The 13253-nt window shown below is 38.3% G+C and overlaps 1 protein-coding gene across 1 annotated transcript in view; it reads right to left on the bottom strand.

Annotated features, from left to right (window-relative positions):
- FRK (fyn-related kinase) overlaps nucleotides 1-13253 on the bottom strand; it is a 181149-nt gene that overhangs the window by 4777 nt on the left and 163119 nt on the right. Inside the window, exon 5 of the mRNA XM_006879023.1 lies at nucleotides 11440-11598. Within this exon, the coding sequence (XP_006879085.1) occupies nucleotides 11440-11598 (159 nt within the window). The remainder of the gene's footprint in view (nucleotides 1-11439; nucleotides 11599-13253) is intronic.

Genomic DNA, 13253 nt, shown 5'->3' with positions numbered 1-13253 from the left:
ATAATAATAATTAAAAAACTGCATATTCCTATCTTTCACTGTTGAAAACTGTTTACGTGCTCAAAATTTTTTTTTCTTGTTCCTACTCTTTCTTCACTCAATAGAAGATTTTACAGCTTGCCTTGATGTGTACCCATTGCCATTATCAATTGTGACTCATAGAGACCCTCCATCAGAGAGCCATCTGAGAGTGTTAAGCTTTACAAGAGGGACCTTCGCATCTTTTTCCCATGGTGTGGCTGATGGATTAAAACTGCGCTGACCTTCAAGTTAGCAGGCTAACACACTACACAATGTGCCACCTGGGTTCCTTGCCTTGGAGTAGAGAGTTGCCTAAAACACAAAAGCATCGGTTCCAACTTGCTAAAGATCCTGCACAGCTGGATACAGAAATTGTGATGGATAATAGGAATGCTCATTGGCAAGTGCCTTTTACCAAGACAAATGTCATATAGATGCTAGGCATTAGATATGTGACTGGGACCTTTCATTTCCTAAAAGGACTCTACACAGAGATAAAGGGCAAAAGTGTCACATGAGTAAAATACAGTGACAATTATGGCATTTTCAAACCCTAAATGTCTACCTCATCCCTTTATTGAAATTGCTTGGATATCTATATATTTTTTAAATATTTCATGGCTTATCAGTTAAGCCTATAAAACAATGTTACTTTGCTATCTCTGCCATGACATTGCTCCTAAAAACAGATTGCTGTCAAAAGTGTAAGTTGTACATACTGTTGTTGTTGTTGTTGTTGTTGTTGTACTACCATGAGGTCAGACTGACCCATAGCTGACCTTCCAGTGGGTTTTTAGTGGAAGCTAGTGGCATGGGAGGAGACTGCCCACCTTTTTCTCATGGAACAACTGTTGGATCCAAACGACATGCCTTTGGGATTGTCGCTCAGATTTGTATCACTAGGCAACCAGAACTTCCTGAAAGCTAGCTCGCATAAGACGTGCATATTACATGTGTATTTTACTAAGCTAGGTGGGTTTATTTTTTTTCTTATCTTTATCTTAGAATAGGTTTTTCACCTTTTAAGGCAAAGATTTCTCTTTCATAGGTATTATTTTCCTACTCTTCATTTTATAAAAGTAAGTATAAAAATGTGTGTGGTAGGCTCAGTTTCATCACTAATATATAGGTTAGACCAATATTACATACAATTAAAATATTGTGGAAGATGATCGCAAAATGGCTAGAACAGCACATTAACAGAGAACTACCAGACTTCAAGTAGACTTTAAAAGAGACCATGTTACCAAGGATATAATGGCTGATGGCAGATGGATCTTGACTGAAAACATGAAATATGTATTGTATCAAGGGTTTCTTGTTCAAAACGGCTTTTCTAGCCATTGACTTTGACTTTTCACGTGACTAGGTGAGAATATACAAATAGATGTGTTATTCTATCCAAAAGGGGACTTGCTAAATTGAGTGGATTCAGCTGCAGAATGTGGAATGTCATCACAAAGAAAGAAAAAAGCAGAAAAAACAGAGCAGGAGTCTTTGAGGATCAATGATTCCTATGCCCCTCAGATAGGGAACTATAGGAGCAGCAGCTGTAGCTGCAGCTGAGAACCAGAGAGTGTTGTTGTTTTTTTTTTTTTTTTGGTATGTTGATGCTCTTAAGAGATTAGATACATTTATGTTAGCTTGTCTATCATCTGATTTTTGAGTTAAATACTTGTCTGTCAGCTATCACTCTAAAACTGAGCTTTCAAATTAAGACAGACTAGGAAAAAGGATTAGCCAGCCACTTCTGAAATAATAGGACTTAAAAACCTCTATGAACAATAGAGCAACCTTAGACTATTAGATATAGCACTGGAGGCTAAGCCCTCATACTGGGAAATACAAAATGAGGAGGAAGAGTTGCAAACAAACAGTCACTAATAATTAGAACATAGAATGTACAATGTAAGAATGTAAGAAAATTGGGCATTGTTTAAAGAGAAATGGAAGAGGTAAATATTGACAATACTAGGCATTAGTGAGCTGAGATGAATTGGCCTGAGTCAATTATATGACTCGCTAAATCTGGAATGAAAAAGTGAGAAAAAATGTGGTTGCATTCATAGTAAGAAAGACCATTTCTAGGTCCATCCTAAAAATATAAAGTTGTGAGTGACAGGATATTATCTATTTGTATACAAAGAAGACCTGTTAATATCACTATCACTCAAATATATGTACCAACAACTAGAGCCAAAGTGTAAGAAACTGAAGATATCTACCAACTTTTCCAGTCTGAAATTGATGGAACATGCAACCAAGATTCATTAACAGTAATTCCTGACTAGGGTGCAGAAGTCGGGAACCAGGAAGAAGGATGAACATGTACATGGTGACAGAAATGAGGCTGGAGATAGAACAAAAGAATTTTGTACAATCAATGATTCATTTATGGCAAATACTTCTTATAAAATACATAAATGGTGACTATCCACTTGGACTTCACTAAATGGATTACACTGGAATTAGACTGATTACATCTATGGAAAGAAATGCTGGTGAAGCTCAATTTCAACCGTGAAAATAGGTCCAGGGGCTATCTGTGGAACAGATCATCAGTAATTCATGTCCAAGTTCAAACTGAAGCTAACAGAAATAAAAACAAATCCACAAGAACCAATATATGACCTTGTATCTATTCTACCTGGATTTAAACAAACAAACAAATGAAAAAACAACCATCTTAAGAACAGGGTTGAGGCACTGAACACTAATGAAAGAAGACCAGATGAGCTGTGGGATGATATCAGAAATATCATCCATGAAGAAATCAGAAGATCATTACAAAGATAGACTAGAACAAGACTGAAATGGATGTCAGAAGAGACTCTGAAATTGCACTAGAAAGCTGAGAAGCCTAGATAAAGGGAAGAAATAAGGAAATTAAAGAGTTAAACAGAAGCTATCAAAGAGCAGTTCAGGAAGAGAAATTAAAGTATTAGAATGAAATATGCAAAGAGCTAAAGTCAGAAAGTCAAAAGGGACAAACTCAATAGGCATTTCTCAAGCTGAAGGAACTGAAAATTAAGTTCAAGTTGTGAGTTGCAATGGGCAAAATATTGAATAATCCAGGAAGCATCAAAAGAAGATGGAAAGAAAACACAGTCATTGTATTAAAAAGAACTTGTTGTTGTTGTTATGTGCCATCGTTTGCGACTCATAGCGACCCTATGCACAACAGCCCTAAACCCTACTCTATCCTGCGCCAACTGCACTGCCTCTGACACACCCATCCTGATTACCCCAGTCACCAAATCAGTCCATCTCATAGAGGGTCTTCCAGAATTTCCTTAGTGTGTTCAATAGGTTGTGCAAAAACATCTGGAGCAGAGCTATCTGGCCAACTAACTAGATGAGATCCATATTCATACCCATTTCTAAAAAAAAAAAAAAAAAAATATGATCTCATATGCCTCTGGAAACTCTATGAACTTTGATAAATGACGATAGTTGCAGACAGGCTTCAGGCCTTTTGTTCATAGGGTCACTATGGGTAGTGCTGAACATGAAGGTAACCATCAACAACAACAAAAGGGTGTGGGAATTTTCAAATAATAACACATGCAAGCAAAATCTTGCTGAAGATTATCCAAAAATGACTACAACACTACATCAACAGAAAACTGCCAGAAATACAAACTGGATTTAGAAGAGACTTTGGCACTAGGGATATCATTATCAATGTCAAATAAATCTCGACTAAATGCAGAGAGTATCAGAAGCATATCTATGTTGTATTGGCTATACAAAAGCTTTAGACTGTGTGGCTCACACAGATTGGGGCTAAACGAGAAGACTTGGAATCCCAGGGCACTTGATTCTGTTGTAGAAATAGCAAGATAATCCAGCATAGTCCAAAATCAAGAAAGGAGTATGTCAAGAATGTATCCTTTCTCCATACCTTTTCATGCCCAGAAATTGAGAAAACCATGGCCTGGATAAGACACACCTTAGTCTCTAGAATGACACTGTTTCTCTTTAGCACTGTGGAGAGGTCCATGAGAGCAGACTATCCCAAAGTATCTTGTCTTTTGGTTACCTGCCTGCTGGTGTCAAGACTTTATGAAGAAAAATGTGACACCAAGATTTGAGAAAGATTCATCAACAACTTGCATCATGCAAATGACACAATCTTGCTCACTGAAACTGAGGACGACTTGAAGTGTTTGCTGCAAGTCAAGGACCACAGTTTTCAATATAAATTGAATCCCAACATCAAGAAAAAAAAACATTCTTACCACTGGATCAAGTAGCAGCATCATGATAGATGGAAAAGGGATTGAGGCTGTTCATAATTTCATCTTGTTCAGATCCACAGTCAACACTCTTGGCATATGAGGGATGTCTGACCTCAAGGAAATTGGTTTTGTACTGTAGATGTTGGTGGAACATCAACTTATGGAGTTAGTAGAGGTCAGATATTACTCTTCCTCTTTTTGCAGTATAAGAAGAATGTATATTTGTGTTTTATTGACTATGAAAAGGCATTTGACTGGATGGATCATAACAATATCCAGCTAACATTGAGATGAATAAGATCCCATAAGAGATAGTTGTGCTCATATGAAAACCCATACTTAGACAAAAATATGCTGTCTGAAAAGAGCAAGGAAACATTACATGATTTAATACCAGAAAATGTGTATTAAAGGTTATAGCCTTCCTCAATATGTATTCAAACAGTATGCTGAGCAAATCATTGGAGAAGGTGGGTCACATGAAGAAAAACATGGCATCAGGACTGGAAGAAAACTTATTGACAACCTGAGTTATGTAGCTGGCACAGCCTTGTTTGATTAAAGCAAGGAAACCTTGAAATGCTTACTTGCAAAGGACCAAAGACTAAAGCCTTCCATATGGATTGGATCCCAACACCAAGAAGAGAGAAATTCTCACCATTAGACCAATAGGTAGTAGCATAATAGAAGGATAAAAGATTGAAGTTGTCAACAATCTCATCTTAACTTTGTATCCAAAATCAACACCTTTGATAATCAGCAGTCAGGAAATCAGGAGACAAACTGCATTGAGAGAGTCTGCTGGCAGGGACCTCTGCAAAATACTTAACAAGGATGTCAGTTTGACAAGTAAGGTGCCTGTGATTCAGGTCATGGTATTTTAAATTATCACTGCCTATGCATCAGAGAACTGAAAACTTAATAAGGATGACAGAAGAAGAATTCATGCCTTTGAGGTATGGGAGAAGAGCACTAAATATTCCATGAATTGAAAGGGGGGGAAAAAAGACAAAAATAATAACCATGTATGTTTTGGAAAAAGTGCAGCCAGAGTGCTCACTAGAGGCAAGGGTGGCGAACACCTTCATCTCCTGTAAGTTGGGCACGTTATGAAAAGAGGCTGTCCCTTGGAAATTGGTATCATGTTTGGAGGGGTGGAGGATCAGCAAAGGGAAGCAGACCCTCGATGAGATGGACTGACACAGTGACTGTGGTGATGTGCTCAAGTGGGTCAGAAATGACACAGTGGTCCAGTATAGGACTGAGTTCAGATCTGTGTGTCAGAATCTCAGTGAGTCATATTTGACTCAATGGCATCAGAAAACAATCAACAATATTTAGAATGTTTAGTACAAGAAAAATCTAATGTAAAATTTAAAAGAATCACCCAAAAGACTAAGAGAGGAGAACCAGGAGGGAACATCAACTCAATCAAGGGTTTTTAGAAAGAGAAAGTCGTTTTTGTTATGTGCCATTAGGTTAACTACAACTTATGCTAATCTCACTGTCTCTGACATGCCTAACACAAATGTCACAGTCACAATATCAATTCACCTGATCCAGGGTCGTCTTCTTTTGCTCTGAAACTCTATTCTTAAAACATGATGTCATTCTCTAAAAACTGGTCCCTCTTGACAACATGTTCAAAGTAGTGATACAGTTTCAAAGTCATTGCCTCTAAGGAGCAACCTAGTTCAACCCTCTCCAGGGCACACCTGGAGAGTCCTTTCTCTTGGAAGTCCATGGTATGTTCTATACTCTTCTCGAGCACCACTACTCAATCAACATTGATTATTACTCTGCTGTACTTATTCACTGTCCAGCTCTCAGTTATATAGTATACAATTGAAAATATCATGTCTTAGATCAGGTATACCTTAGTCTCTACAAGGACATCATTGCTTTTTTAGCATTCTAGAGAGATCCTTGTTAGTAGATTTTCCCAGTGCAACTCATCTCTTGTTTCCCACTTGCTGGTGCCAGAGATGTTGACTGTGAATCCAACAAAATGAAATCATTAACAATTTCAATCTTTTCTCCTTGGAGAGGGGCATCATGCTTTGGAAGGTAGAGGGACAGCAAAGGTGAAGAAGACCATCAGCCAGGTGGGTTGACATACTGACTGCAGCAACGGGCTGGAGTGTGTCAGAGACTGTGATAATGTCATAGGATAGGACAGGGCTTAAGCTGCTTGTTCATAGCGTCACTATGAGTCATACTTGCCTCAATGGCATCTAACAACAACAATAATCACGATGCTGCCTACTGGCCTGGTGCTGATGATTTTCCCCCTGATGTTGAGATGAAATTCATATTAAAGGAACTCGATGACACATAACAAAAACATTCCTAAACAACTATAAGACATTATTGTTATTATCATTACATAGCATGTAGACTATTCCCGCCTAAAGTTAAGGTCTTGTGCTTTCAAGAATGTCCTACACTTCCTAAACTTAAGTTACACACAACAACTGAGTGTCCAAAAGTTAGAGACTAGTAGAGACATCACTGTACCAACACTAATTATCATAGCTGTATGAAGTTAATGAGTATCTCATTGAAAGTATTCCTGTCTACTTCAGTCTTGGGTAAACTAAGAAAATGATGAATAATATTCAAGGGCTTAATATACAAAACAAAGCTATTTCTAAAAAGTGTCTAAATGCCTGACACATATCAGGTGTTCTCTAAATAGTTACCTAAATGAAAGTAACTCTAACTGAAGACATCACGTATGTTTATTCTCTTTAAATTTTAGTTAGAAACACCTGGTAACAATTAAGCAAGTACCTTAAAGATTTTTGACAAGCCTTTTTAATTTTAAAAGGATTTACTTCATAACACATGACAATTGCAATGGGATTGAGCATTTCAGAGACCCTAGGATGGAATAGGATAGCATAATATTCTAATATTTGTTCACAGGGTCGCTATGAGCTATAGTTAACTTGACAGCATATAACAACAAAATATATTTGTGCATGTGTGTGCACACGCTGTGACGTATCATTGAGTCAGAACCAGTTCATGGCTGACCGTCCAGCAGGGTTTTAGAGGCAAGCAGCTACACAGGAGGACATTGCCCATCTTTCTTCTAGAGAACACCTGCTATATTAGAACTGTGTACTTTGGGGTTGGCAACACAACTTCTTATGACTAAGCCATAATCTATACTTTACTATTGATTATGTACTAATTGTAAATACAGTAAATTATTTTAACATTAATGTTGTTGTTAGGTATCATCAAGTGGAGTACAATCCATAGTGAACAATATGAACAACAGATCTGAACACTAACCTATCCTATCCTAAGTTGTTGTGGTTGTTAAGTGTTGTTGAGTCGTAGGTGACTCATCGTGACCCTATGAATGAAAGTGCTCAACACTTGCATGACTTTCATCTTTTCTCCAGGTTCATAGGGTTTCCAGAGGCAAGCTCTTTACGGAAGAGAGAACCAATGCTAGCTTAGACCAAAGTAGGAATATGGCTGCTGTTAGCTGCTGTCAAAATGTAACCTTGTGCACAATGGGAGAAAACACTAGGTAGCCCTGTACTATGTCCATGAGGAGTTTCAGTTCAGAACATTGTCATCTGCAGGATTTTCAGTGGCTGATTTTTGAATGATCTCTAGAAACCTTTTTCTAATCTGTCAGTATCTTCACTTAGAAGCTGCACTTAGAATTTCCATTGATACCTGTTCAGCATCAGAGCAACATACAAGCTTCTACTAACAGACTGTTAGAAATGTTGAGAAGTGGTAAGACAGTGGATTTACTTGCAAGGATTGCCAAGAATATTTACTGGTTGCTGTTGTCCTTGTTGTTATGTGCTATTGAACTGCCTGTGACTCATAGCAACCCTATATACATCAGCCCTAAACCCTTCTCTATCCCAGGCCAATCCCATTGTCCCCAACACACCTATCCCCATTACCCAAGACACTGAATCAATCCATTTCATCAAGGGTCTTCCTCTCTTGCGCTGTCCCTCCACTTTCCTAAGCATGATGTCCCTCTCCAAGGACTGGTCACTCCTTGCAACATGCTCAAACTATGTCAGACAAAGCTTTAGAATACATGCCTCCAAGGAGCATCCAGGTCTTACCCTCTCTAGGATGAATTTGTTTATTTTCCTAGCAGTCCATGGTATATTGAGAGTGGTATATGCCATGGTATATGTCAGATGTCTCTGACAGCAGACTTTCCCAAAGCAATTCATCTTTTTTATTTCCTGGCTGCTGGTACCAAGAGTACTGATTGTAGAACCAAGCAAACTAAAGCTGTTAACAATCTCAGTCTCTTCACCATAAATCATGTAACCTCTATTTGGACCAAGATGTAGTTAATACTCAGAACAGAGCAAGAAAACACTGCATGGTTCAAAATAAGGAAAGCAGTGTGTCAGCAATGCATCCTGTCTTCATACCTTTTCAGTCTATATGTAGAACATATCATTCAGGAAGCAGGGATTTTTGAGGGAGAATGTGGAATCGGAATTAGAAGAAGACTCATCAGCAACCTGAGTCATGCAGATGACACAATCTTGCTTGCTGAAACTGAGGAGGGCCTGAAGCACTTGATGCAGAAGGTCAAGGACTGTAGCCTTCAATATGGATTGAAGCTCAAAATCAAGAAGATAAATATTCTCACCACTGGGCCTATTGGCAGAACCATGACAGATGGAGAAGAGAGTGATATTGTTAACAATTACAGTTTGACTCCACAATCAACACTCTTAGCACCAGCAGTCAGGAAATCAAAAGATGAATTGTATTGGGGAAAAATCTGCTGTCAGGGACCTCTCCAGAATACTGAAAAGCAACAATCTCAGTTTAGAGGCTAAGGTACACCTAATCCAGGCCATGGTCGTTGCAATGACTTGCTATGCATCAGAAAGCTGGACATTGACTAAGGATGACAGAAGAAGAATCCATGCCTTTGAGCTGCGGTGCTGGAAGAGTCTTGAACATATCATGGTCAGCCAAGAAACCATATAGGTCTGTCTTGAAGAGGGTGAAAACAAGTTTCTCCTTGGAGGCTAGGATTTTGAAGCTCTGTTGCATTTACTTTGGGCATGTGGTCAGGAGAGACCAGTCCTTAGAGAAAGGCATCATGCTGAAAAGGATAAAGGGACAGCACAGGAGAGGAAGACCCAGATGAGATGGATTGATACAGTAACTAGGGCAATGGGGTTAACTGTATTGGAATTAGTGAGACTGGCTGAGGTCCAGAAAGGGCTCAAAGCTGCTATACATAGGGTTGCTATGGGTCACAGGTGACTTGACAGAGAAGAATAACAACAAACAAACAGTAAGATATGGAATGTGAGAGGAAGTAAGGATGAATTCAAGATAGAAAATCTAAACACTGACAATTGTCAGGAAAGACTACAACCAGATTATGAGGGAGAATTCAAGGAGACAGTTTTTTAGTATATTACTTTGAGCTGCCTGATACAAATAGCAGTAGAGATAAGATTATTCACCGGCATGTATTTATTCTCTTTTCAATCACATTAAGATCTCCTTTCCCTACTTAGTTGGACAAAAGTAAAAGACCAGAAATTTCTTCTGTCACTTCTAGTCAGAATTGCCACCATGAGATGGAGATGAATTATATCCCTTCCCCTTGCCAAAGTCATCAAAAAAGCAGCACCAGCAGCCTACCTATATTATACGTGTAGAATGAACAAGAAATAGGCACTTATGTTAACCCTCTTATCATTTAGAAATTAGCTGTTGCCATATCAGATGCATATTATGATGAATATAATAATATTCAGATGGAAAATTTAAAAATCAGTTGAACCTATAAATTGGAAGAAAGGAAGAGATAATTTGGCAGTTCATCAAAATATAAATTATATTAACTGATAAGACTGAGTATTACTAACAAAGCAACCCGTGATGTGGTCAACAATTCCTGGAGAACTCCAAGATATTGGAAGTTCTGAGAGATAAGGAAATTACATAGACTAAGAAGAACCAAGAATAAAAGGAGTGAAAAGTTACCAAGTGCTCTGGAAGTCAAGTGGGGGAGAAAAAAGGTTTCCCTGAGAGCAAGTGGCCACTGAATCAAATGTGTCTGATATATCAAGGACCATGAATTAGATTTAATGATGTGAATGTTCTGAGTGACCTTGACAAAGCATTTTCTGAGAGATGACCCACAATTTCCCTGTGCTTTGTCTCAGAGAGTAAGACAAAAGGGGTCAATTGCAGAGGTCAGTCTTTCTGTGCTATTAATCTTTGCAGGTAGCATATCCTGATACTGTTAAATTTGCTATCTCTATGCAAGTGAGCTCAGTATATTTTTCTTTTAATAGCATTTAGCAAGCCTTATGCTCTTTACCCTAATCTAGTTTTACAATTTAATATTACCTGCTTCATAATTTGCCCTGAAACCAAAAGATTTTATCTTTCTAAATCTTGACCCCTCTTCACCTGAATGCCTTTTATCAACCCCACTGTGAAATTTTAAGAAAGAATGGAAAACGTCTCCTTTTCAGATGCATATTATTCTCTCAGTACTTGATCTCAACTACTTTGAACATCTCATCTCAATGTTTATTATGTTATTGTTTATTAAATTATTCTTTTGTCATAAACATCAAAATTTCACAATGCCTTTAAGTCTTCTCTGAGTGCAGGGAGCAGATACAAGAAGGAGGCAACAGTATATGTCTGCTTTTTAGTCTGAAAATTCTAGTGCTGCCTAGTGTTTTAAATCCTAACTAGTGAAAAAATAGTGTCCTAATGTGTACACACACCTACGTACACACACTAGCAACAACAACAAAGTTACCACTCTGTTTCCTCCAAAGAATTTCATGGCCTTAACTCTGGGCCATAGCCAATATTAGTGCATGAATTACCATGTCCAATTTATTGCAGGAAACAAAGGACATCAATTCCTCAATTTCACACATTGCACTTAAGTACTCTGAAATATCTATTGTGAACAATTTGCTCTTCGATTACATAAATATTTTTCCTCCCTTTGAATACACTGTATATATGCTATTAAAGAGTAGTTGAGCCATTCAATGTTAAACCATTCATTCTCACAGATGCACACAGTAAATATCCTTTAGGTTATAGAAGGCTTGCTAAATTGACATTTATAGGACTGGCTAAACAAAATTCCTCCTTTTTTATAAAGTCTTTCACTTACTTTGAAGATATTCTTGCAGACTTCCATGTCTCATCAACTCTGTAATAATATAAATTGGATCTTCTAAAGTGCAAACAGCATAAAGCTGGATGAGCTTTGGATGTCTTAGATTCTTCATTATCTGTGCCTCCCTCAGGAAGTCATTTGGATCCATTGAACCTGAAACAAGAAGAGGGGGAAATCACTTTATGTTATTGAGGCACTCCTGTCCTCACAGCAGCCTGGTGGGAATCACCAAGATTACTTCCTGCCTCTCAATAAAGCAAGAGCATCAGTGTCACAAATCTTCAGTGTTATCAGAGAAGAGAATCAGTTCAGGGCAACCTAATAACTGGATGTGTCAGAACATTGGGAGTGTGCAGTTTATGTGTTATGACCTGTAGGTGAAGAAAGGTTGATTCAAGTCCGTGTGAAAAATGAAGGGAAAAGGAGAGACTGACAGTCTAATTGATAAAACAAGGCAGAAGTCACAGGAGTACAAAGAGAAGACCTTCTATTAACAAGAATAAGAGAGGACACTGAATGTATAATTACTTGCAGCCCATGCTCTTCAGTCGAGGAGCCAGGGACCAAGATCTGCCCTGTCCTCAGTCCCACTATGTGAACATCTGGGTGACATAAAGCAATGACCTACTGCAATATTAATATCTTTATTTCTATAGAGACTTGTGCTGTAGGCCAGGTGGGAAACAACAGAGGGCTACCCACAAAACTTAGGAGATTTTGACCAGTTTATTTTGTTTAACCTAATTTCTACATTCACTGGGTTGGTTTTCTTCCCCCTATATTATTTTCTTCCTTAGCAGAACCATAATCATTCTTCTAGGTGGTATAGCGCTGGTCTGTGCATTGCTGTACAGAGGTAACTCGTGGTTGCTGCGATGCTGAAGACTGTGACAGTGATGGGCCAATCATGATAACGGTTACCCATAGTGGACAGTGGCTGGAGCTTCCCGACTAAATCAAGCCTGGAAGCAGGAGCGGCATCCACTTCCGAAATGGCTTGCCTCCAGAAACTCTATGTATGAACAGTGCTCAGGCCGTTCGTTCAGAGGGTTGCTATGAGTCGTCTACGACTCGACGGCACCAAACAACAACAAACAACAGAAGCATAATAATTTGGTCAAATAAGAGGAACATAACTGAGCCTATTTTGAAATTTTTTCTATAATGAAATTGTATTTGAATGGCTCACCTCTGACTTACCAAGTAATGTGCCAAACAGTTAACATCAAATAAAACTCAAGAGGAAGAGAAAGGATTCATGACCATTATATGTTAAAGTGATAAAAAAAAATCTCTTATTTCATTTTGGATATGATGTTTCATAGATTAGCATAATACCCAACTCTCAAAACTAATTTTATTTGAGTCAGTACCAACTCATAGCTGATCCTCCATTGAGTTTGCAAAACTATAAATCACCTGGGAGGAGGATGACTACTGTTCTCCCATGAAGCTGCCATCAGAAAGGGATGATATTTGCGTTAGCAGTGCAACTTCCTACAGACTACACTATCAGAGCTCTTGAATGGTCACCATATTCACCATGGATCACACAAATACCACTGCCCCTACTGGTAATTAATCATTTCATTCACTGTTATTCATGTATTGAAGGCTTCACAACTGACACTGGACTGAAGCAGAGACAAGCTTTGTTTTCTCAGTAACACTGGTGACTCTACTAGTGGAGAAAAAAGATTTCACAGAGTTACAGATAATGTCACATAGAGTATATAGACTGTCTGCTCTTTGGGAATCTAGAAGTTAAGAACCCAGGCTCAGTGCAGTTCTGGACTCTGATTGAATCA

The sequence above is a fragment of the Elephantulus edwardii genome, unplaced genomic scaffold, assembly GCF_000299155.1.
Source record: "Elephantulus edwardii isolate Elephantulus edwardi_28Jun2011 unplaced genomic scaffold, EleEdw1.0 scaffold00002, whole genome shotgun sequence".
In the NCBI taxonomy this organism is placed as follows: Eukaryota; Metazoa; Chordata; class Mammalia; order Macroscelidea; family Macroscelididae; genus Elephantulus; species Elephantulus edwardii.
This window is presented reverse-complemented; position numbering and strand designations above follow the sequence as displayed.